Source organism: Aphelocoma coerulescens, chromosome 12 (assembly GCF_041296385.1).
Source record: "Aphelocoma coerulescens isolate FSJ_1873_10779 chromosome 12, UR_Acoe_1.0, whole genome shotgun sequence".
In the NCBI taxonomy this organism is placed as follows: Eukaryota; Metazoa; Chordata; class Aves; order Passeriformes; family Corvidae; genus Aphelocoma; species Aphelocoma coerulescens.
The window spans coordinates 8,560,872-8,586,385 of record NC_091026.1 but is presented as its reverse complement, the minus strand read 5'-3'; the positions used below and the strand labels follow the sequence as shown (position 1 = coordinate 8,586,385).

General features: G+C 40.9%; 1 protein-coding gene across 5 annotated transcripts; it reads left to right on the top strand.

Annotated features, from left to right (window-relative positions):
* The first annotated feature begins 387 nt into the window (after positions 1-387).
* Positions 388-24,612, top strand: TASOR (transcription activation suppressor). Of its 5 annotated transcripts, XR_011154736.1 has the most exons (24): positions 388-887; positions 7,001-7,146; positions 8,246-8,338; positions 9,198-9,270; positions 10,224-10,315; positions 10,652-10,810; positions 11,857-11,984; positions 12,649-12,680; positions 13,334-13,439; positions 13,859-13,962; positions 14,072-14,175; positions 14,400-14,472; positions 14,615-14,689; positions 15,071-15,781; positions 16,814-17,253; positions 18,145-18,283; positions 19,125-20,053; positions 20,735-20,857; positions 21,415-21,574; positions 22,161-22,269; positions 22,423-22,601; positions 22,688-22,846; positions 23,200-23,402; positions 23,651-23,735. XR_011154736.1 is itself a non-coding variant. In XM_069028096.1 (23 exons), exons 1-23 carry the CDS (start codon positions 506-508, stop codon positions 23,253-23,255), a joined length of 4,572 nt encoding a protein of 1,523 aa, XP_068884197.1. In that variant the 5' UTR covers positions 388-505; the 3' UTR covers positions 23,256-23,489. The 5 variants fall into 5 exon arrangements, 4 of the variants coding, with proteins under 4 accessions (XP_068884197.1, XP_068884195.1, XP_068884196.1 ...); XM_069028096.1 differs by lacking the exon at positions 23,651-23,735 and having other exon boundaries at positions 23,200-23,489; XM_069028094.1 differs by lacking the exon at positions 23,200-23,402 and having other exon boundaries at positions 390-788; positions 23,477-24,612.
* The last annotated feature ends 902 nt before the right edge of the window (positions 24,613-25,514 follow it).

The window sequence follows — 25,514 nt, the reverse complement described above, 5'->3', positions numbered from 1 at the left end:
CCCGTAGGCGGGAGCGGGACGTTCCGAGCAGGTCCCGAGCGGGTCGCGTGGGCGGGAGCAGCGGGTCCCGAGCGGTGCCCGTAGGCGGGAGCAGGGCGTCCCGAACGGGTCCCGAGGGTGCCCGTGGGCAGGAGCAGGGCATCCGGAACGGGTCCCGAGGGTGCCCGTGGGCAGAGCAGCTGGTCCCGAGCGGAGTCTGTAGGCGGGTCAGCGGATGCAGAGCAGCCCCCCCCGGCCCATCCCGTGGGCACTGCCCGCGCCCCGGCCGCGCCCCTATTTATGACGTGTTCCGCCAGCGGATTGGCCGGGCCGGGCTGGCCGCAGTCCCGCCCCCCGTGCCGCCGCCATGTTGTGTGGTGGGGCGGGGGTGGCCCGGAGGCTGCCGTGAGGCGGGCGTGGGGGAGCCGGGGCGGCGCGGGCGCTGCTGGCGCTGGGCAGGGGCGCTGTGCTGGGGAGAAGAGAAGGCGCGGGCTGCCGGGCTCGCTGGCTCGCTTCTCCGGAGGGAATGGCGGATGCCGTGATCCGCAGTGGCGGCGAGATGGAGCTGGAGCAGCATCAGCGGACGGAGAAGACCAGCGCGGGCGTCCTCGGAGTGGAGAGTAACAGAGCAGGAGCCGCTGAGGACACCACACAAAATGGCGGACGCTCTGAGAGCGGTAGCGCTGGGGAGGCGCTGCTGGTGGCTGCTGCTGCTGCAGAGGACAAGGTCCCCACAAACCTCAGCATCAGCAGCAGCCAGCGCAGGAGCAGCATCTCGACGGCAAATGAACAGCAGCAGCCGCCCAGCGGTATGCTCGGGGGGCCGCCCCCTCTGCCTAAGCCCCCAGAAGACCAGCAGCCTGTTAGGAGGAACTTTCAGATCCCCAGGAAGAGCAGAGAAAAGAAAGGTTGTTCCTTCCCTTCCCCTCCCTTTTCTCCCTCGCTCCCCTCTCCATCCGATTCATCAGGCCAGCTCCCAGACACCTCACACGGCTGCATGCAAACCCTGCGGTGTGGAGGAGGCTCTGCTGGCTCGCACTCGCGAGGATGCTGGGGAGCTGATTTTAGTGTCAGGCTTTTACATTCTTTTCCTACCCCTCCTCTTTTCTTTCTCACTTTTATTTTGTCACAAGGATGAAAAAAACAAAGCAAAAACTCGGCTTGAATTTCAGACTTTTGCTTTAAAAGGAGGAGAAGCTGGATGCGATCAGGGTGGGCTTGAGTTGATCTCGGCTCTGCTTCTGGAGGTGCGTTCGCATGTGGAGAAGATGGTTCTTTGGGACACCGACATCAGAGAAGATGGTTCGCTTTTCTCTTCCCCCTGACCTCCTCCCTGCAGGAGAGGGGTGTAATCCTGGTTAGGATAGACTAAACAAACACTGAGCAGAGTTGTCCTTCATTGATGATACGCAGAAGACTGTTCTTATCTGGTGAAAGTTCTTTGCAGGGAGGAAGGGAGCATCCCACATTTTTGTGCCTCACCTTTGGAAGCGTTCTGCTTCCAAGTGTCCAGGGTTTGGGGTTTTTTTTTTGTTTCTGAATAACTCTTCCTCTAAAAGCTTGTGGTATTTCTTGGTTTTCACAAGACTCCACTGGTTTCTGCTTAACTTTATTTTTGTTAAGTGGAGTTGAAGACATGTCTGATTTCCTCCCTGAAACTTATCTCAGTTCTTGCCCTTTTGCAATATGGAGTCAGTAACTTAGTCCATATCATAGAAATAGTTGTTTGAATAGGCTTCTTGTTCTTCAGAGAAGAGTGTAACATCTTAACTTCTTGAAATACTTTCTTCTGTAAGGAAGAGATGAAGGTAGGTTTATTTCATTATCCAGTCTTTTCTCTCCAGTAATGGAATAATTCCTTTTGGCAGTAATGACTCCGTTTTCTTCCCCTTCTTTCCCATTGCCACCCCACCGTGGGGTGATAGAAGTCTGGCAGAGATTCATTGTAGAAAGAACTGGGTTGATTTGGAGGAAAAAAAGCCTTTTATAATTCATCTGACTGAAAAATACCTGGATATAACATCGTGCCTCATGAACAACTGAAGTGTCTTGTATGTCACGCCGAAGTGTGGTTACATGTGAATACCTTTAAATGTATTTCAGAAATATTTAGTACTTAATCAACGGTATTTGAAGTTCCTCTTTAGCATTTGGTTCCAATGTGAATGAAAACCTGCAGAATACCTTTTCAGGTCATTTTGGTTCATCATTTGCCTATGCAGAGCCATCTGCAGTGTGCAAAAAGTTTTAGGTTGTGTAGTTCACACCTCAGGCTTCTGTGCCCTCTAGGGTAGAAGAAGAAGCCATTCTTACTTCAAAAACTGACTTACTCATATCAAGGTCGTTTGACCCATTCTCACCTTTTTTCCTTTCTCAGCCTGCAGAAATTTCTCAGGCATTTTAATCATTCTGATGACTTAGAGCTTCCGAAGCTCTCAAAGCGGACCCAGCTCCGTCAGCTCATGGTGCTTGTGGGCTTACAGGTGCTGAGCATTGGCTTCATATCATGGACTGCCAAACGTGCAGTTTGAGGACAACCAAATTGCTGTTGGGATTTGTATTGTCATTTGAAAAATGATGACATTCAGTCAGTTCTGGAACTGAACTGGAAGATCAGCGCTGCAGGGATCATCTGATGCTGTCGTGGCACATGCTTACGACATCCTTATTGCCAGTGCATAAGTACATCTTAAATTGCAAAATAATCTGAATATCACAAGTCCCTCTCAAAAGAGCTCTCTTGGCTTGATTCTAAAGCCCAGCATGAAGCAATACACATGGAAGCTTCCTTCATCATTCCTTGCCTTGGAATTGTCCTTGTTTTGCTTTTTAAACCACCATTTCTCTCCTGGACGTACCATCCTGAGAGATAACTGCTGCCTTGATTGTGAAGGCTTAGCTGCTATGCACAAAGTATGTACAGGATTTGTCAGAAGTGTTTGGGTCTCTTAGGAGGGTTTTTTTTGGTAGGTTTTTGATTTTTTTAAACATGGAAATGTGTTTCAGGAACAATTTTTGGTAGTGAAGCGATTAAAAATTGAATCTGGAAAGCAGAAGTGTAAGAGAAAATTTAAGCTTTAGCTGTTTATTTATCTTCTTTGGAGTTTATCTGCCCTCCTGGAGACTTAAGTAGGGACTGAAAGTCAACAGAAATCCTTGTTAATCTGGAGAAATGCATCCAGAGGAAAGATACCTCTTAAAGACAGCTGTGATCATTTGGCACAGAGAATACTTTTGATTTCCTCATTCTTTTTCCTAGCATAGGACTTCAGGAAGTAAGTGAAAGAAAGGTTGGCTGCAACATTATTTTTTTAAGGTGTGCCTGCATTTGTCTGTCTCCTTAGAAGCCTTGGAAGGTTTGTTTTCTTGGTAAATAGAGTTTAGCAATGGTGTTCTGCTCTCTTGAGCAGCTTATCTATCATTTATCTTCAGGCTTGTCCTGGCCTCTTCTAATTCAGTTCTCAGATCTTCAGGGGTTTCCAAGTTTGCTTGAAACTTGAGAGATCCTCGATATGATTAGAAAAGCAAATTTTAAGGCTAAAGCACTGTAAGGACACTTTTAACTTGCTGAGCTATATGAGTGATCCCCTTACCAAAAGATAATTCCACAAATGATGCTGACATCGAAGTCAGTGCCTTTAAGGGGTTGCTTGTTGATTAAAGCTGGATGTTTATTTCTGGAGTCTATCAAAGTAGCAAATGACTGCTGTTTCTGAGGCTGAGTGGGGGAAAAAGGTCTTGCTTTTACCCATGAAACTCTCAGTAATATGTGCACAAAGGTCCAGGTTGTCCATTTTCTGCTTCACCTTTTTGCCTTGTCTTTTGTCTTCTCATTTTCCTTTTCTTTGGTAGAGGTGTGCATCTTCTGTTTGCTACACGATATTTCTAAGTGGGGAACTCTCTCAGTCCTTGAACTTTGTAACTGTTTAGGCCTTTTGAGAGCAAAAGACATTTAGGCTGAAAAAATCATAAAGGTAAAAATGTTACGGTTCATTAATACCACAGATTTTTGGTCTTAGTCTTAAAAAATGAGGACTGAAAAAAATGAAGACTTAAAAGGGTGCTTCTCAATGGAGCTTTTGTAGCAGGAGCACTTCTGAGTGAAGAGTGCTAGCATTCTGCCAAGTTAGCTGATTAGAAAATCAGTCCTGTCCTTATCTTCACTTAAAAGCTTGTTCAGGATTTCGCAAGCAGGATAGCTCTGTCTTCACATTCTGACTTAAAGCAACCAAACCCACTAACTCCAGTCTCACTTTTCTGAAGTTGAAACATCAGACAGCTGTGAAAGAAAAGTAGAATCTCTCAGGCATGACATACATCCAAATGTCCAGTCCCAGTCCCTTGAGTAGTACTTATTAGCTAAATTCAATTTCCACCTAAAAATAAATTACATATGTTCCAATGCCCTGGGAAGAAACTGAACAAACCCAGTATTTATTTACGTATTTTTACCTATGCAGAACAAGTCAGCAAACCTTACAATGATTGATTTATGTTATAAGGATGCTGCAGGTTAGTCCTTACTTTAATTACTGCTTAATTAACACAGGTCAGTAAAGGTGCAGCATACCCCCATCAGCTTTGTACAGCAAGCCTGGAAGACATGAATGTGCACACTACTGGTCTTTGAAGTGATGTAGGACTGGAGATGAGCTCAGTAATTTTGTGGTTTGCCTGGGAGCACACTTTGGTGACTGCTGTGCAAGGTCTAGTTTATTACTTCTCGGTTTTATTTTAGTTTTGTTTTGTTTCTGATTTCCTTCCTTGAAGTGAGGTGCAGGCCCTGCTATGGTGACATGAATATTTTAGACCATTGCTCTCCTTGAACACCGCAGCTGAATTAACAAAAACTGAAAAGTATTGCCTGGCTACTCGCCTCACTGGGGTCGTGTTTCATGTTTTGGTTTAGAACATGGAAGTCTGCAGTGCCTCATGTTCTGGAAGAAAAAACTGCAACAACCTTAAAAAAATTTCTTAATTTCTGTATTCCATAGTTAAAGGACTAGGTAGGGCTTTTCCATGAATGTGTTGAGAACTAAGTGTATAGTAGTTTATGCAGGTTCTCCCTAGCAGGAGGATAGGGGGACTTGCTGGTTTTGGGCAAGTCGGTCTCAGCTCACTCCTCAGAGCTTTCCACAAAGCTGGAGATGTTTAAACACAAATAGGAACATGGATGACAATATTTGCACGTGTGACAGGATCTTAATTCGTGTAATAATGTGCCTCTTCCTAGATCTGCATCTGGGAAAGTAGGTGAGACATTGTATATGGTTTGTGGTGGCTCTTTCTAGCTCACCCTGCAGTGGTTTCCCCCTTGTTTAGGCTCCCGGTGGAAGTGAGAGGCTGATTTTTACTGAGCATGTGTCCTGGGGGAAGGAGGGAGAAGGGATAAGGTACAGTAAAAACTGGTAAGAAAACAGGAAATTCGGTCAAGCAGCTAGCACAGATAACCCTCTGCCTTAAGTGGTCCTTTTTGAGGAGCTGGCAGCATATGAACCCCACATCTTTCTGACTGTGAGTTATTAAACCTTGGTGTTGTAGTGCCCAAGAGGTGTTTGGAGCTGGGGTGGAACAGGGGGTGCTTTCCCAGGGCATGTCCCCCTGCAGCAGGCTTGTTTTCTATTCTCTTAATAAGTGTTTCTCTCTTCAGTACAGGAGCATTCAATGCCAGTAATACTAAGTTGAGAATTCCATTCACTCTCAGTTCTGTCTCCTCCCATGTTGCTGTCAGCTTTTCAAGAATGTAGGCATAGTTACTAAAAAGGATGTTACATAAGTATGGTTTCTAAATCACTTTCATAACTTCCACTCTTAAAAAATCACTTGCTCATTGTTGCTGGTGTTGGAATCACTGCTTGAGTTTGCAGATGTGGTGTTGCATTCTAAAGCGTGCAGCTCTTACTAAATAACACAGAACAGTTCAGTTTTCATTAGGAACATTTGTTTTATATTGAGGCTTATGCAGTAAATCTTTTCTGCAGATGAGGGAAAGATTGCTGTCTAAGTCTACTGCTATATTATTTAATGAAATTGGAGAACATACTCTGAAGATGTAATTAAATTTAATTTGTTGTTAGAACAATGGTAGATTTGTTTTTTTTGGTGAGACTAGTACTATTGTTGTTCTTCCTAACTGTTGTAACTACAGTAAAAATCCTGCACTTTTGGTTTGTGTTTTGGAAGTTATTCTGAGGAGAAAAACCACTTATTGTGTTGTGCTAGTTCAGTCCCCCAGAGATGTTATTTTCCTAGCCACTACTCTCAAAATCTGCACTGCCATTCTCTGACGCTCCCTCTGGGGTTGCTCCTCTGATCTGTTTGTCACCTTGGCACCCAAACACAGATAAGAAGCTGGGGATATGAATGCTTCCCTGTGGGAACTCAGGCAAAAGTTTGCCCAGGAGGGAACTTGTACAACAGCATGTAAAAGGCTTGTAGTAGGGGATAACATCATCAAACATGAACACAGGCAGTGGGGGTTTTTTAATAATAGGAGCCTATTTGTCTTCTTCAAACAGTGTTGAATTTCTTCATATTTAGCTTAATTGCCATTAGCAAACAAACACAAAAAACCCTGTAATAGTTCTGAAGCGAGGCCAAGCTATGAAACTCTTGTTGAGGTTTTTATTAGAACAATTTGTTCCTGCTTCTTAATTTAAAAGAGTTAATTAGTTAATTACAGTTCTGAAAGTTTAATTACAGTGTTTCGCAGTACATATTAGATGTTTTTCAAGGGGTAAATTTGGACTTGAGGTGATTGCTTTACAAACTTTTGAGAACTAGTAGCTGCTCAAGAGTAATATTAAAAAGCCATAAATGATTTTTTGTAAGGTGCTATCATTCTAGGAAATTTCAAGATAAACTTTCTAAAGTTCATATTTTTGAAGAATTTTAGGTGTTTAGTATTTGAAATTGAATCACAAACCATTTGTCTTCATGCATAAACTCAGTGAACTAGAAAGTTTTGGATGTTTTCACGTGTATATTGGTGCTAATTATTTTATTTTTTTCTCTTTTATAGCACTCTTTCAGCCAGTACCTCTAAGTTCTCGAGAATTTGAGGATATTTTGAAGATCCTGCATTCTTCCTACTTGGCTCAAAGTTCAGTGTCCAAGTTTAAATACAAGAGAGCCAGCTTAGTTCATAGTGAACTGTTGGAAAAGGAAGTGAGTATATTTGTGGCTTCTGCTTCTCAGTAAGGTGTCAGTCAAAATGACAGTGCTTCTTCTCAGTCTAGAGGCAGAGACCTGGGGATTATTTTCAGTTATGTGATTGGTACTTAATTGCAAACTCACATCCCCAGAAATGTAAACAGCTATTTTTTCAGGCAGGTTTATTACTGCATAGTTGTAAACTCTTGCCTGCCAGATAACTCCAGAGAGACTAAAAGAAAAATTGTATTTGGCACCATTTAATTCTATGTATTTTTAGCTTTCAAAAAGTTTCTCAATTTTTATGTATTTGAATAAGCTGGAAAGATAGTTTAATGTCTTCTTTGCAAGGCTGATGTTTCCCGTGAAAATTAAGATTAAAATACATGTCTGATATAAGTTTCCATAGTCTCTGTAGTTTATTGTTTTCCAAGAAGTACTTAAACTGAAGTTGATTACTGAACTAGAAAGTGGAGCACCTTGGTTGAAGCCCTTCTGCTTTATGTGGTGTCTCTTAAATCCAGCCTTGGCTTGCTCTCATCACTCTGAAATGAAGTTTTCATTCCCAGGGCCGAAAAGCTTCACATATGAAGTAATTGAATATATAATTTGTTCCCTGTGATTATCATCTTGAATTTATAAACCGTAGCATTTTCTGCTACTGTTACATTAATTATTCATGGTTACAGCTGAGAAATATTGGTAAAAACCACCTCAGCAGCAGCAAGGTGCATGTGCAAAAGTACATGCACAGTGTAAGAGATCTGTCTCCTAAAAAGAGAAAAAGCCTTATTTCTGGAGTTAAAAGATGATATGGAAGGCGTTGGGCTGGATGGTTCTATCCAGTTCTGCTACAAAGATCAAACTAAAATGTTACTGCACAGGTTTGTTTGAAGAGTGTCTTTTTTTTAAAGAAACAAATACTTGGGCAGATTAAGCTGATTAGATTTCCCACAGGTATAATGTTTTTGAAATTTAACTGTAGCATACAGTAATTTCATTTGGATTATCTTTTGATTATTTTTGTCCACTTGGACCTGCTTACATAGCATTGACTCTTGACTGTGCTAGCAGTAATGTGTCTGCCTGTGTTAAGAACCTTCTGTGTGAACAGTTCACAGAAAAACGCAGAGAGCTGAAATTCGATGGGCGCATGGAGAAGGAGCTCTCGGAAAGCTACGCATTCCTCATGGTGGATCGGGGCCAGGTGAGGACCAAAACACTGCAGGGGAAATGCTTTCTTTAGCAATTAAGAGGTTTTGGGACTTTGGTTTTTTTCAGAGTGTTTTTATTGACACAGTCTTTTTTGCAAACTTTTTGCAAAAGTTACTTTTGCAAAATTCAGCACTGGAAGGTGTAGAAGGATGGGAAAGGGATCTAATATGTCACCATTTAAATCCTCTGTTCCCTGCTATTTAAGGTACTCCCTTTACATGTATCTTCTCTGGTTTAGGCTCTGTTTTAAAAATAAAAGGATAGATTTTCTGGATGGCATGTGAGTTTTTATTGGGTTTGTGTTTGGGTTTTTTTTTTTAAATTGAGGAGCAGTATTTTGTGTTTTCATTGCATTTAGGCTTTGGTGTTTATTCTGTTTTTTTGCATAAATAAGGTAACCTGTAATATTAGAAAGTGGACATTGTCCTCTCTGTCTCTTCTTTGATCATATACTTCTAATCAAAGTGATGGAAAGGGAATTTCTGTGCTTTGCTATTTTAAGCCAGGATTTCTTAAGCATGCAATCATTTGGCAGGCATACTTCTGTTTTAAATAATAAAATTTTCTGCATTAAAAGCAAGTAATGTTCATAAACAGTGTTTAAGTTATAGGGAGGCTGTTGTTTTTTAAGATACAGGTGAGTCTGTATAGCTGCTCCATATCAGAGTTTGACTTCCACAGTTTAACAGTTTTATAGAGAATTCAGTCTACTGTTGCCTCTGTTTGTAAGGGTTGGGGTTTTGTTTTAAATCTCAATTTAAATTTTGTGATTCTCATTTCTCACTGTTTGTTTTGTTCAAATCCTGGCTTTCCTAATAGACTTGCTTAAAAAAACTGTCTGTTCTCTTTAGATCCAGAGCATATGTGAAAAGGGGCTGCAGGTTGGCCACTCCAAAATCACAATTCTCGGCAGCCCTTCCATGGGTAACTATCTTTTCATTATAAGTGCTGGTGTTATTCAGTAGCAGTTGGCAAATAATGGCAGTTGTGTGAACTTTCAGTCCTTTTTCTATCACTGGCTGCAGCAATATCACAGCAAGATGTTTTTTGCAAAGGGAATAGACATCAGAACATTATTTCATAGCTCTGTTTTTCAGTAGTAGGAAGACCTAATTCTCATTTTGGCTTTAGTCAAACCCATGTACCATGTCTTTCCAGTAAACCTGGGGGGCCAAAGAGCTCATGCAGTGTGTGGCTGGCTGCCTCTGTTTGTTTGTAGGTGTGTATTCAGAAATACCTCATGGACACAGTAGCTCAGCTCAGTTTTGATGTAGATAGAATTCTTGAATCCACAAATCCAAGAAGAGCATAGATTGGAGACTTACAAGAGTCACAAGGTGTTAAAGAGTCTTGAGAGTGCAAGATAGTGAGTTCCTTTTGCAAAACTTTTCAAATAGAAAATAAGGAACTAATTTTGTCATCCTGTGTAAGAGGAACATGATACAGAGGTGATGTGAATATTGAAAGCAGAACAGGTTCGAGGTGGAGAAGAACAAAGCTTTATGAGCATTTGATTTTTTACTGGTTTAGCTGGTAGAGGGTCTGGAGCAATTTGCTAGAGCAGTTAAATGCAGACTGGGAATGAGAGGAACCTGAGCAAAATTGATGTTTTTCAGTATCTGAATTCAGTTATAGTTCTTTGATGTGAGGTAGTCAGCCAGACCAACAAATGACAGTGAATGTTTGAGGCCTTTAAGTCTGTGAAATAATTAAGTACTGAAAAGCACAAAATTATTTTACCTTTGCACTTGAGTGTCAATTGTATCTTTATTCTTTTGTGTATATTGAGCTTTAATCCCATATAATGCTTTTTAAACTTCTAATAAAATTTTAACATTCAGCATAATGTATTTGGTTTATTTTTATACTCTTTTCAGGCGTATATATCTCCAAGTATGCTGATTTATTGCAGCCTAATCCTCTAGAATCTGGAGCAACTGGAGATGTGATTGTTTTTAAAATAATAAAGGTAATTTTATCTTGCAATTCTTGAAAGATTACATTGCTTACTGATAACACACGGGTGGTTTAAACCTAACTTACTTTTAATTTGCAGAATCATCTGCTTACAGAACTCTACTAGATTTAAAATACAGTGTTGATATTAAGCTTAAAACATAATAAATTGTTCTAAAAGGTGAAAATGTATTGTTTTCTTTGAAAGTATGAAAATAATATGCTTCTACAAGTGGCTTTCTTAATGGCCTGTTTTATTTTCTCTGCTCTTACTTACTTTGATACTTGAAGCAATTTGCCAGTGTCCAGAAAAAAAGCTCATGCTTACAATTCTGCTGCTTTATTACAGGGGAAAATGAAAAGCATATATGACCACACTGGTATGAAAGCAACGGAATCAACTGTCAAGAGTGTGTTGGATCCCACCCCAAAGCACGAGTGTCATGTTGCAAAGAATGCAAATAAAGTCACCTCCTTGCTGGCTTACCGAGCCTATGAACTTACTCAGGTAAAGCTGAGACTGTTACCTCCTTACATAAAAACTTCATAAATGATGGAGAGAAAAATCACTGAAGTACAAGAAACCCTGGGCTTCCCTGTAAAGCTGCAGCTGGGTGTGTGAACAGCCCACTGGTGCCTGCATTAGAAATCACAGAACAGCATGGCAGCCTCTCCTGTTCCCATTGTGTGTTCCTGAGCCTCAGGCAAAGATCTCCTTCAGATTAGGGTGGAGGTGGAATAGGAAATAACTGGGGAATGTACATGGGACTGGAATGGAGGCTGGAAGAGAGGACATAATGTGGGGAGTTTGAAGTGTGAAAGTACAACTGGTTTGTGGTTGTTAAGTGAGACTCCTAAAAGGGAAAATGTTGGCTGGGAAAGAATAGCATTTTTCTTTCTCTCCTTTTTTCTTATTCCCCTTTCCAGATTCTCAGGTTTAGAGATGATGAGGGAGGAGAGGATGAAATCAATTCCAAGCATTTCTGTTCCTCCAGGTGTTCTATCTCTTACTGCAGTAATCTGTTGCAGTCAGATAATTCCACCAAGTCTGTAGATTTCAGGATCCTTACTTGAAAGCATTCTCTTCAGTATTAGCAACTTCTTTGGTCTTCTGTAAATCACTGGGCTGGACACTGAATCAGATGACTAAAAAATGAATGTATTTTTTCATTCCTCATTACAAACTTGCCTTAATTAACATTTTACATTAGAATTTTGTGACTGAATTAAGGATAAACCCCAAAACTCATTGCAATATTTACTTTCCTCTGAAGTTTTTGTTTTTATTAGTTGTCCCTTCTCTCACCAAGAATATACTTTCAAGTAAATGTTGCAAAATTGTTTTCTCATTCTTGATTTGCTCCTGAAGTAGTGTCTGCATCTAAGTCATTGAAAAAGGAGGGAGAAGGAAAAAAACTTACTTTAATTAATTGTATTCTATTGTACATATGAGAGGAGCATTTAAAAGCTTCCTTGTTTTAAATACCAGCTTTTAAAGAAACTGACTGTTGCTCCAGGCTTCTGATTTAACATTGTGTCACTTCTTTTTCCCAGTACTACTTTTATGAATACGGCTTTGATGAGATCAGGCGAAGACCAAGACATGTTTGTCCTTATGCTGTTGTTTCATTTACTTACAAAGACGACATGGTACAAGGACCAAAATTTGTACCCCCATCAAGGTAAGCTACGAAATGAGTTTTGCAAAGGCTGCATATAGCATGAAGAATTCATAGCTCTTGGCAGTAGCTTAGAACTGATTTAAATGAACAGTGCTGAAATGAATGGATGTGTCACAGGGACTTAGCCTAATAAATACTTCTAATGCAAAGCAAGAGGTGGCAAAATTGGTTTTACGCAGCACGGTGGCCCCTGTGGGAAGCAGTTCTGCTGCTCTTCCCACCTGCTTGCCTTCTGCCCAGGTAGAATCCTCAAATAGTGGGGGGTTTTACCTAACTGAGGGAATTAGTGGATGTAAAAAACGTTTGTGGCATTATCTTGCTTGGTACCCTACAATAATATTCTGTATATTGTGTCTCTGAACCCTTCACTGGTGCCTTACTGCTTGTGGAGAGAATATGTAGATGGCCAGTTGATCACAGATGCAATGGGATACCTGTGCTGATGGGAAGGTGTCCAGGTGTGGGGACTGTACTGTGAAGTGCTAAAAGCAGTTACCAAGGTATCTAAAATAGTATAAGATGCTGCAGCAACATAGCTTGAGGTTAGAGAGGTAATTACCAGTCTTGCTGTCTTGTTAGACTGATGAAGTGTCCTTAATGTAAAATTCAGTGGCCAGAATTGTCTGTTCCAACCTAGTCATTCTGTCTGTCTTCTTTTGTTTAGACCAAACACCTTCCACACAGATAGAAGTACAGGTAAGAATGAATTCCATTATTTTGGTTTTATGGTACAGACATGGAAGGTTTTGATGTCTTTCCCCTGTAGTTTTATGTTTGACCAGTTTAGTTATGCTGTGTGTATACCTGAATTCTGTCCTGAACCATGCTGGTTCCTGATACTGGATGATGAAACAGACACCTTCGTGTGTATCTTCTTTTATCAGAACAAACCACAAGTGAACAAAATCAAAAGCCTTTCCCCCCTCCTTTCCTACTTAGAGTGTAGTAAGAACTGATCTTCAGTTCCTGAATTTCCTGTTCAATAGCACTTCAAGTAATATTTTCCTCAGTCATGCTTTGTTTTGAATCTAATTCAAGCAAAATTAAATGTATGAAAGTGGTTGACAGTTAAGGTGAGGACAGAGGATATCACTCCTCTGATATTGGCATCTAGGGTGTGCTTATACACACAGGTGTAGGTAACACACCAAGCTCCTTTACTCTGCTCAGAGCAGGTCAAAACATAACAGGGTTGATAACATCCTTTCTGTTGCCTTTTAACGTTGTTGTCTGGTCTGGTATTAGTATGAAATTTCTGCTAAACTGGTTTTGGAGATTCAGCAGCTTCTTCTTTCAGTCCCAGCTGGCAAGTGGTTTAATTTAGTCTTCCTTTCTCCATCTTAATTTAGAGAAATCTAACATTACATTGTGGAGGGGACAACTTTGGAATAAAGGCAAACTTGTGTGCCACGTTTCCCTAAAATCAGCAGCACTACCTTTCCTTCCATGCAAGCTGTGAGTATTACCATTTAGACCATTTAAAATATTGCTCTATTAAAACTCTTTTGAGTAGAGACTGCTGAGTTTTGGATATATTCAGATGAAAACCTAAGATACTGACTAAGTGCCTTAAATATGTCAAACAAGACTTGAGTCATGCATGTCCAGAACTTTCTTGAATTCGGGCACACAACTGTCAACATCTCTTTGCTGTTTGGTGTTTTGTTGCTTGTGGGTTTGTTGATTTTTTTTTTCCATTGAAGTGACACACACTCCTGTGCAGGAATATACACCACTGGCTCATGAGATAGTCCAAAGAAATTATTCTTAAGAGTATGTATTTACTAGTTCTTATTTTGTCAATGAGGTTAGGAATATAAAAGGTAAAAAAAGAGGTCCTTATTTTTTTATCTCCCTCCAACCTTCTTCTCCAGTCCTGAGAAGCTTGAGGTTGAAAAAGTTGTCAGCATTGATCAGTTGAAGAAAAAATTTTCACCAGCATTGTTCTTTAAAGAAACTTACCAAGGAGGAAAAGAAGGTAAATAGTTCTTGCTTAATTTCTTTAAATTTAGAATTTTCAAGTTTTCTGAATTACAATTTTGTTTCTTTTTTTCTTACTTTCTCTTTCTCCCCTTGTATCGTGTCAGTGTTGAAGAATGGCATGCACTGTAGCCTGTATGAAGTTGTGGAGAAGTCCCGTTCTGGGAGTCACTTAGAGGGTTTACTTCAAAAACTAGAGAAAGAGAAACTTGTGAGTGCAACAGATTTGACTATTCCTGTTTTTAAAAATAATTTTACTAGTTAGTAATTTGAGGCATACTACAAGATCCACAATCTCACTGGAATTCTTTAGCTGGCGTATTTTTAAGTATCAGGGCACTTCTCTGCCCAAGACAGAATTATCTGACAGTCAGGAAGCGTATTCCTGGTGAGCAAATGTCTTTGAAGCAGTTTGCTCTTTTTGCTTGAAAACAGGTCCTTGTGAAACCACTTGTGGACAGAGGATTTCTCTTTCTTCTTTCTCCTTGGCAAATGATGTCCCCTTATGGTAAGCATACTCTGGGTTTTTTGGGTTTGAGTTGAGTTTGTTGTTTTGGTTTTTTTAGGGGAGTTGGTTTTTGAGTGCTGGATTGTCTTTTGGACTGTAGTGGTCCTCTCCTTTTACCTGTTTTTATTTTTTTGTGTTCTAGACCACCAAACTGGATGGTCCCATGTGCTTCATGCATTGTTTCTGTTTCCAGAGCCTAGAGGTGTAATTAACTCAGGTAGGTTTGTTCACTGTTGTGTACAGGTTTATTTAAACAGAGATGATATTCTGTTGAAGACTTTGTACTGCTCACAGTCAGTATGGACTAAGAGTAACAGTTTGCATTGGATATGGCCATGGTGTTGGTGTTTTAAAATATTTGTTTCTTCACAAAAGAAAATATCACACATTGTAGGTTCCTTTGTTCATGTTTGAGAAAGTAAAACTTTGTTGAAATTTCTTGATATGGCTTCCCTGGCTTCTGAATTATTTCTTCACAGTCATTCCAAACTGTGTTTCATCCAGTATGTATTAACACAGAATATTGCTAACTAGTCATCATTTATTTATAGCTTCATGGTTTGATTTTAATTGTGGGTTCCCTTTTCTCCTATGGCAGCACAAAAAAGTGTTCCATATGGAACACAGAAAAATTCAACTACCATGGTTTTGCATGAAAGAAAGGAAATCGTTTCAGAACTCACAAAGCTGATTCAGTCTCTACATTTTGCTTTTATTCGGTCCCGTAAAGACAGTAGTGCAGATTTCAATGTTGTTGTGGAAAAGTACATACATGAGTATTTTAAAAAACTCTACAGTGGCACTGGTAGAGAATTTATATTACATGAGTACTCATCACGGCTGGATGACAAACCATTTCTGTATCCTGCCCCGAGATACAAAGCTCACATTGACAGCTGCTTACAGAACTATATTTTTGGTTGTGAGGCCTATCAGCTCCTCGTTTCCAGAGCTAAGGAACTGCTGGACAGAAATCGGAAGCCTCAGCGCTTCAGTCCCATCTCAGATTACGAAGCTACGGAAGAGTACTCTGACTTTGCCAAGGCAAAATGTGGGAAAAGAATCCGTTCCAAATATGAAGCCCCTGCTGCCAAACAAAAACTGCCTCCTCCTGGAGATGATGATACTGAAAGACTCAAAGAACTTATTAATTTGATCCAGTGTAGGAAGAAAAATGTAGGTGGAGATTCTGATTCTGAAGACCCCAGAATTAGAAGTGGTGTGAAAAGAAAGCTGGAAAACCAACCTGAAAATTTACAGAAATATCTAAAAATGAGTGACTCTTCAGAGAATATTTGTCAGTATGAAGGTAAGAAAGTTTTTCTTTAGAGTTCTTCTTTAAACATTGTTATTCAAAGCATATTTATAATTTAATCATTATAGATTGAGTATTTTTTGCATGCTGTGGTTGTTTAATGCATGGTGGTTCATTTAAACATTGGCCTGAAATCTATCCATAGTTTATTTTTTGCAGGTTTCTTCTTTCTAGGAGACAAGTTAATTGGAATTGTCCTGCAAGTTGCGTTTGTTCTGCCTCTTTGGAAAGAAGGCAGACTTTCAAAGAGTTTACTTGCCTTGGAGCTATCCAAAGACTCAAATAGAGAACACTCAGCAGAGTTGATACTGTAATGTCTTCTGCAGAGTTTGACTTTGCTGTAATTCTTTATGGCTCCAATACCTTCTATAATACCTAAGAAGTTTAGATTGAAGGGAAAAAGCATAGTTAAGTTTTGAAATAGCCAGTAATGTGTGTAGTGGGACAAAGGAAACAACCTAATAGTAATAAGATTAAATTATTCTGCACATGAAATTATCTAGAGAATGATCTCAGATACCTTCTGACTTAAGATCTGCCAGAAGAAACCCCTTTGATTTCTGTTTCCCTGACCCTTTTCTCAAGGCAATGATAGAGGCCTCCTGCAGAAGGGGAAAACTGGGGAGCAGGGTGACACAAAGAAGAGGGCATTTCCATCAAGCACCAGTCACTCTCATGTGTGTGAATCACTGGAAGGAAGTGACTGATCTTAGTTGTCCTCTTGAGAGAGTCAAAAGCTACTGAGTGGCATGTTGGGGTGAAGGAGGCAAAGGGTGGGCTTTATGTTTGGGATTCCTGCTTGGAATTCTGTGAACCTTCAAAGGTCTTCTAATAGTGATTATTAATGTAGAATATGTGATGAATGCATGTCTACATTTTTGTTAAAATAAGTGTATGTATACATATGAACCAATGCTAAAGAGTGAGACTGTGGGTACATGGCACATGTTTGCAGGGGGATCTGGTTTTGTTCTTATTTTAAGACTTAGTAATGGATTCCCTTTCCCCTCCTTGCCCTGTTCTAAGGGGGCAGAACCTTGGATTCACCACACTCTGTGTTCTCAATGAATTCTGAACATGGTGGCCACGAGAGTGACTTCAGGCAGGTGGATGTGTCTGACCCTGCTGCCGACACACCTGGGCTCCTCAAAGTACTGCTGGAGAGGCTGGCCACTGCCGACCGCTGGGACCCGGCCCGGGCACAGTCTGTCAGTCAAGCCTTAGCAATAGGCACTGAGGAAATTGAAGAGGATATGAGACAAAAATATGAATATGAATCCATTCCAGCTCAGGACAGAGATGATCACGAGCTTCCTAACATTGCTCAGGCTGACAGTGTTACCTTCACGGACCCGCAGAGCCCGGCCATGCTGGAAGCTGGCGTGCTGTGCTTGCCCTACCCTGTCGATGTCAGTCTGCAGCTCCCACCTAATGAAGCAGGCCTTGAGCACACACTACATTTGCAAGTAAGTGAAACTGCTAAGATGCTGACAGTGAAAGGACTATTTTCATAAATATTGTGAGACAGAATGAAAAAAAATTCTACTTTTTTACAGAGGTAAACACAGGTAAGTACTAACTTTCCTGCGAAGCTTTTCTGTTTGGTAAGAACATACATGGAAATTTTCTTCACTCTTAAGCGTGTGCTCCTGGTTCTTTATATCTGTTCTTTCTGTAATAAAAAAGGAGCAGAGTTGAAGAATTCTGAGCATTTCACTGCATGCCCAGCTCTCTGTGTGCCTTCAGTGCAGTGGTGTACATGAGCTCTGTCAGCTCACAACTAGCAGGTCACCCTTGTGCTTAGGGATCACAGTGCCCCAGCTGCTTGCTCCAGCTTCTTACCCTACAAGAATGATTGTTCCATGATCTCTGTTACTGGTACTGACACACAAAGCCCAGTTTCTAAGTCACAGAGCAGGAATGAGTTTGTCCTACCTGTAATATCCACACCATGCTGCTTCTACCCATCTGGAATGTGAGATGAAATTGGCTTAAGGCCAATACTAGTTGCAGGCAGTGCCTCAGCAAAGCCAACATCTCATGGCTTTAGTCAGGTATCAATATAACAGCCTGCAAAGAGCAAGGGAGCAGCCAGTTCTCCTCTCCTTTCCTCTTTCCCCCCGCCCCCAGCTTCCATTGTAAGGCCAGTGCTCAGGAAATAACTGCCTCAGTTATTTCATGACAGACCAGGGAAGTACCTCATGGAAACGGTTCCAAGTTTGACTGGACTTGATTGATGGCAGAATTGCCAGTGTGCTGGTGAACTCAGATGTGTTTTTTCTGTCAACTGCTCAGAATGTAAAGGCTTAATAGTAGCAAGGTGTTGTTTTGAGATGAGCACTGTGTTTGTTTTTTAGGAAGCAAGCACTGGGAATACCTTTGAAGACTACAGTGCCTGTCCCAGTGCACCTATAGAACATGGCTATCGCACGCAACATCCCATCTCAAATAATGTGGGGGAAGTTGGAATGCACTGGAAACTTATTCCAATTACAGGTAACATGGGTTTTCACTCCTCTATTCCTACAAATAGCGAATGAAAACATATTCTAAAGGTGTGTAGCTTTCATAGATCTGTTCTTGGATTACATGTTGGTACACAAGCTCCTCTGTAGCCTATGCAGTTGTTTCTTGTATTTGATTAATACAGAAATCTGCTGGATGAAAACAGATATTGGTGGAGAATGTTGGTTTGGCTTCATATTGACACAAATTAGAAATGTGAACACTTTAAAAACAAACAAAACTATAGGTTTGAATTTGGATGGTGAAGAAACTGAGTTGGGGTTATGAGGGGCTTTCAGCAGTCCTTGCAGCACCACTGAAGCTGTGTCAGTAATCAGTCAGACTGATATCCTCCCCTTTTAAGCAAAAAAACTTGTGTTCACAGTTGCAAGATCAGATGCAGCTTGCAGTCCAACTCCACCAAGTCATTTGTGTCCAAAATAAACTTTTTGAAAGTGAGGATTTTAACCTAGTAGCAAATGAAAATACTTGAATAATGTTGCCCTGCTTGATTTCTAATTTAATTTTTAATTTGTAATGGAGGCATATCATGTTGTGCTTACCCTGTGTTATCTCTGGGAAAACGACTTGTATTCTGCTTTTTCAGTAGACTTGGACTGTGTTGCTTTACTGTTTTAGGAACTGTTAAATGTACTGTGCTTCTGTACCTCAGCAGACTGTAACACTTGAGTCTTTGGATTTAAGTTGGTTGGTGGGAGAGACATAACAGTAATGCTGGTTTTGGGCTGTGATTTGGAGGTTTTAGTGTATCAGTTGTGTGTGACTTTTGAGATGATGATGATGATGATGATGAAGAACTCTTCCTCTGCAGGTCTGAAATCACCAGAAGAGCCACTGGAGTACTTGCCACCAACAGATGCACTTCCCAATGACCCCCGGGTAGTAAATCGACAGAGGAATTCTGATTATCAGTTTCCATGCTCTCCATTCTCAGACACACAGAAGGGGACAGCAGAAGATGGACATTACGCAGGACAAGTGGAGAAACCTGAAGATCAGTATGAGCTGACAGATCACCCTTTTACAGCTAAGCATTCCATTAGTGCAGTAATAGAGACAGCACTGTTAGAAGAATATAAGCTCTTTGCAAGAAAGATTCAAGAAATTTTGGAGCAAAAGAACATTGCTTATGTCAGTGGCATGTCCACACCAGTCCTGTCTGCCCAAGAGAGGATAATGAGACTTTCTGAACACATCAGTTTGCAGGCATCAGAGGTTTCTGTCCAAGAATATATAGAGACCCTGAGTGAAAAGTTGAGTAGTGTCATTTTGGCTTCTTCATGCATGAAGCAGACTCCCCCAGTCTATTCTAGTCCTGAGGCACTGGAGGTGGTGAGCAGCACTGCCCCCAGGCCTGTGCCCGACACGGTGGCCGTGTGCAGGGACAGCGACACGGCGCCGCTCCCAGAGCCACTGTGCAATAACCTGGGGGAAGAGCTGCACTCTCATGAGCAGCCTTCAGCAAGCCTCCCCCCAGGAAAGGAGAAAATGGGTCATGGGAATGCTAAACCAGAGGATCAGACTTCTTCTGCTGGTGATCTCGTGGAACCACCAGAAAAGACTCAGAAATCCCCAGAGAACTTAAATGTTTCAACTCAACCAGCTTTTTCTGATTTTATAAGTCAGTTAAAACCTGAAGACTTTAACAGCTTGGTCAAAATTATGAAACATGTACAGAAAAACATTGTCCAATTTTATGTTCATGAAGAGGAAGAAAGTGTTCTCTGCAGAGAAATCAAGGTAAGTCTGAGTTCAACCTCTCTCTCGTGTCAGAACAGTGTGTCTTTCAAATCCACTTGTATGAAACTGGACTCACTTTCACTATGAAAGTGAATTGTAAAAGTAGGCTGTCCTGTCCCATTTCTTCCTTGAGCTTTTGAGGTAGTCTTGCTTATATTTAGCTTTTACGTAAGTCTTTTTCTTAGAGCTGGAAAACAGAACAGGCTGGAGGTTGGTTCTTTCTGAAGATCCTGCCAGGGGGTGGCCTTACAGAAAAAAGATAATAAGGGAAGAAATGTGATAGCTTACCATTTTAGAAAGAATGTATGAAAAGTCACTCTGTGTGCCTTTGGGTTTTTTTCCCTTCCCCTCTAATTAATAGTAGAGAGAACTTAGAGAAATCACTGTTCTTCTGTAGTTAAATGTGTAAGATGAAAGTTGAAAACTTCTGGCTTTTCTTGAAAACTCAGGCAGTTTGATACTGTCAGTTGGCCGTGGGTATGTGATTTGATAGGAATGACTGACTTGCTGAAACAGCTGCTCTGTGTTGCTGCATCCTTCTGATGAATGTATGTGAGAGATAGCCAGTCCCTCTGGGATTCACTGACTTGGAAAACCTTCCTGTTGTGGGTGTCATCTGGGCACTGTTTTTACCAAACTACTTATTAACTTTTCCTTTGTCTCCTCTTTCTGTGGTGGCAGGAATATCTTAGAAAGTTAGGGAATACAGAGTGCCACCCAGAGCAGTTCCTTAAAAGAAGAGCTGATTCAGATAAACTATTGATCATTATCCAAAATGAAGACATTGCCAACCTCATCCATAAGGTATGTCCCACGTAAGTAACTGTGTGCTACAGAGAGCTGTTGCCAATAGTGAGATGAGCTCATTTGGAGCAGTGCTGCTTCCTTCCCAGCACAGCATTAAACAGTGCCCCGTGTTCAGCTGCTGTTTGAAGAAACAAAAGGGTTGTGGTAAAAATGGTCTTGTCCCAAATTCACCCGTAACTTCTTCCACCTCCATGCATGTGCTAGTGCATATTTATTGTTAGTAGCTGCAAAGCTGTGCAGAGGCCTGAGTAGTTCTGCTTCTGGGATGCTCTAACAGCAGGTGAAGGCAGCTCTCAGATGACCTGAGCTATTCCTGATAGCTGGGGCTTAAGATCCTGTGCTGGACAGAAAGTAAAACTACTCCAAGTACTCAGTGTGCCTTTACCTTATTCCTGTAATGCTCCAGAGAGCACCTGCCAGGCAAGACAAGAAACTAATTTTTTGAAAATGTGTTTTGAAGTTTGGTGCCTGGCATTGGTAGGTAGGAGAGTTCTGTAGTTCCTTTTTCTGTGTGACCTCTGGTTACATCTCTGATTTCAAATGTTTTTAAACAGATCCCTGGCCTGGTGACTCTGAAGAGGCTCTCCTGTGTCAGCTTTGCAGGGGTTGATAGTTTGGATGATGTGAAAAATCGCACTTACAATGAGCTGTTTGTTTCTGGGGGTTTTCTTGTGTCAGATGAATCTGTCCTTAACCCAGAGTCCATCACTACAGGTAGGTGTGATGCTTCTGGGAGCTTTAGAACTCAAATCCTGATATTTCAGTACCTGGGGAGGTCCCAAACTCACCACAGTAAAGGATCAGGTCTTCCAATTTTTGTGATGTTCTTTGAGAACTTCAGCTAATTCAGTCTGTCTCAGCTCAGTGACTTTCTTGAACAATATATGAACAGGGAGATTTTGTCTTCAGTTTGTATTACATTGTGTAGTTATGTCTCTGGAACCTTTTATTCCTTACTACTCCATCCACAAATACGCTATATATACTTTTTCTTTATTTGAAATTGAACAGTTGATGAAGTTACAATTTAAAAAAATATTTTAGCAAGGCAGAGCATGTATGACTGGGGTCAGCTTTTAAATACCACTGCTGGGCACCTGAGGTACAGAACAGCCTCTCAGTTTTATGATACTGTTGTTGGCCAGTCTGCTTGGAAGAAAACTTGAAGTGAGTGGCTGCTGTTTGTAATTGTGTGACTGTACTGTGATGGAAACAGAAAACAGCTTTTTGTATATACCGAAGCAGTATTTTCAGTCTGCATACCACAAAATTTAACTTTTATTCAATATCTCTATAACAGATAAACTAAAACAGTTCCTGAAGTTTCTGGAGGATCTCAATACGCCAGAGGGGAAATGGCAGTGGAAAGTCCACTGCAAAATACAAAAAAAACTTAAAGAACTGGGGAGGTAAGTAGGGTTCTGCAATACCAGCTGTTAAAATGGTTCAGCATTCATTATGCCCTCCAAAATACACTTAAATAGAAGTTACTCTTATGTTTGTCTTTTGATATTTAGACTGACCTTAAATAGTTTCTAATGCTGACCTTTCCCCCCCTGCAGGATGAATGCCAATGCCCTGAACCTGCTCACCCTTCTGAACACCTATCAAAAGAAGCACTTGGTTGAGATTCTGTCTTACCATAACTGTGATTCTCAAACTCGAAATGCTCCAGAACTGGACTGTCTCATCAGGCTTCAGGCTCAAAACATACAACAGAGACACGTTGTCTTCCTAACAGGTAAACACCACATTTGGGAACACCTCTCCCCCTTTGTTGATAATGGGTGCTAAATATTAATACAAACCCTTCTTTTATGTACTTAGAAAAGAATCTCAAAACGTTCTCGAGTTACGTTGATAATGGCATAGTGGTTGCTGCTGTTGATGACTTTATGTGTAACTTCAAAAATCTCGTTGGGTATCACAACTCTGTTACTGAGCAGAACCACCTTCCTCCCTGCAGTGCTGGCCAAAGACAATCAGGTAATGTCAAACACACTTAAGCTTTCCTTTCCAAACTGCATGTGGGGGGGAGGTCCTGGGACAGTGTGCCTTGACTCTGGTCAGTGAACACACAGCTGGCAAGGAAAACCCAACTCTCAGGCTACTCTTTGTCTATTTGAAATGATGGGGGAAAGGCAACTGGGGTGGAGCACCAGAGACCTTAAATACAGAAGTACAGGCTAAGATGGTATTTGAGGCACTAGACAGGGCATGTTTTCAGGAAAAGGATAAACTTATCTCTATCTACTTAGAGTAGATAAACTGTACTGAGATGTCAGTAATTGTACTCCTTTAATTGTCTGATCAAATACTCACCTGCTGTGTAACTTTAGATGCTGTTTTGACATTGTCCCCTTTGGAGCTGGGAGTTGGGATTTCCCAGCACTAAATATGAACATGGTGTGCAGAAGCTTTTAGCACCGAGTAACTGGACACTCCCACAGAGGGTTAAGTGTGTGTGTTGAGTAAGTGAACACGAGTGGCAGAAGACCAAGACTTAAATGCTGTTGGACTGGCAGACCTGAAGTGTAACACTGTGAGTAGTGTATGGCCTTTTTAACCAAAGTTTGTATTTCAATAGAATAGGTCTTTCTCTCTCTTTTAATGTAGTTCTTGTAGAAAAGGATGAAAAGGATGAGGAGGACATGTCTCTGGATTCAGGGGATGAGTTGTCAAAAATAGAAATCTGCAGTGATGCCTCTAAGTTTGATACTCATGTGGAAGCTTTGCAGACAGAGGCCAAGGGCCCACATGGAGTAGATGCTAAAGACAGCTGCTTATCAGTTACAGAGTTATCTCCTGAAGCACAAACTGGCCTTGTGGAAAAGACTTACAAAACTGACTTGGAAGAGAAGCAGCCAATTACTCCAGTTTCTACAACATGCTCTGCTGAAGGAGAAAAACAAAATGCAGTTGAACAAACTCCTTTCAGTAACTTCCAGGTTTATAGCAGACAATTAAACATGTCCCATCAATTCAGCCACTTTAATGTACTCACTCATCAGACTTTTCTGGGGACAACATACCCAATTTCTCCTGCAAATCAAAACCAAGAAGGGAGCAATTATTTTCTATCTGCCTACACTCAGAGCATGGATACAGAAAAGTCATCATCACCTCGTGGCTGGGATAGCTGCTGTGATTCTTCCAGGCCATATTCAGAAAATAAATGAACTTCGAAAAAGAGACTTATAAGTTGCTGTGGACTTCCCTGTTTCTAAAATGTTGGATTAATGATTTCTATTTTATTCTGGAACAAAATGTTTCTTGTTATCTCAGATGTTTTCATGTTCTATTTAAATTCCTGATGGCCTGTCCCTGTTGGAACCATCTGAAAATTTAAATAAATGCATATATTTTTTAACGTTTACTGTACTTGAATTATCTTGTTCGTTGGCACTTTTAAGTTTCTACATTTGTATCTGACCTGTTACCTAGGCTTCAGTTTGAGGTCTGTTTAATGTAAAGCTGAATGTTTGCCTAAAATATGTGAAAGAGCCAGTTGTTTTCTTTTTTTAACTGTAAGAGTATCCAAGTCACGTTTCTCTACATAAATATTAAAATTAATGTATTTATTTGACATTGACACAAATTTTGTACAATGTTTTTACATAGCTCTAAGGCAGTGTACTTATTTTCACGACTCTATACTGGATTTTTGGCTAAATACCTCAATTAGAGTAACCAATGGTGCAGTTCCGTTACAAAAAATCAAATAAACTCTTAATGCACAAGGGACTTGCTAACACCTTGCTTTGTCTGTGGTTTTTATATTGTTTGCAAAGTACTTGGGGAACACCCAGGCTTGGTTTCATTCACAGCAATTATTTGTTCATCTCACTTGGTGCTCTGTGCTACTGCAGCACCATCGGTGTCCTCCTAGCTTTTAGCTGGCCACTGTAATTACTGTAATGAGAGGACAAACCTGGGTTTAATGACTGTGGGAGTTCAATTTGCATCAGAAAAACCTCACTCCTCTCCCACTTCAGCTTAATGATTCCTGGGCTTTCAGCCTATTTTTTGGTTTGGTTTTGTTTTGTTTGTTTTGTGAACTAGCACTGGGGTAAGTAGTTTTACCTGTTTCTTATTCTTGTCTTTTTAATTTCACATCTGCTGAGTTACCAACTTTTTCCCCCTCAGCGATTCTGTCTTGGCTCGTTTTGTTCATCGTCCTCTGCCTTGGGCTTCTGGCAGGCAGCAGCCACAGTGAGCAGCTGTGGAGTCTCCACACAACCCTTGCTGCTGCATTGCTGGTTTTGCTGAGACTCTTAACTTTTGCTGCTTGGCTTCAGGTTGTCCAAGTCCTGAGTTTGGGGGTTTTCCTGTTTGTAATTTGATTTTACTGCTTTTCTCTGGGATGTGCTGTTTGGTACCAGGTGAGTGTTTGAAACTATGTAACTAAACTCACAAAATTAGTAGGGACAAAATTATTGGTTAAAAAGGGCAGCTTTAAAAAAAAACCCCAAACCCATAGACTTTTGCCTAAAGTTGATTCTTTCCCTCTATAAACAGTGGATTGATCTATTTGTTCAAGTTAAGAACCAGTACCAGACTAGTGTAGCACTTATTACCCTCCCCCAAACATGGCAAATAATCTTTTCTGAAAAAAAACCTCCCTTGTATCAATGAATTGTTCTGCATTATGATG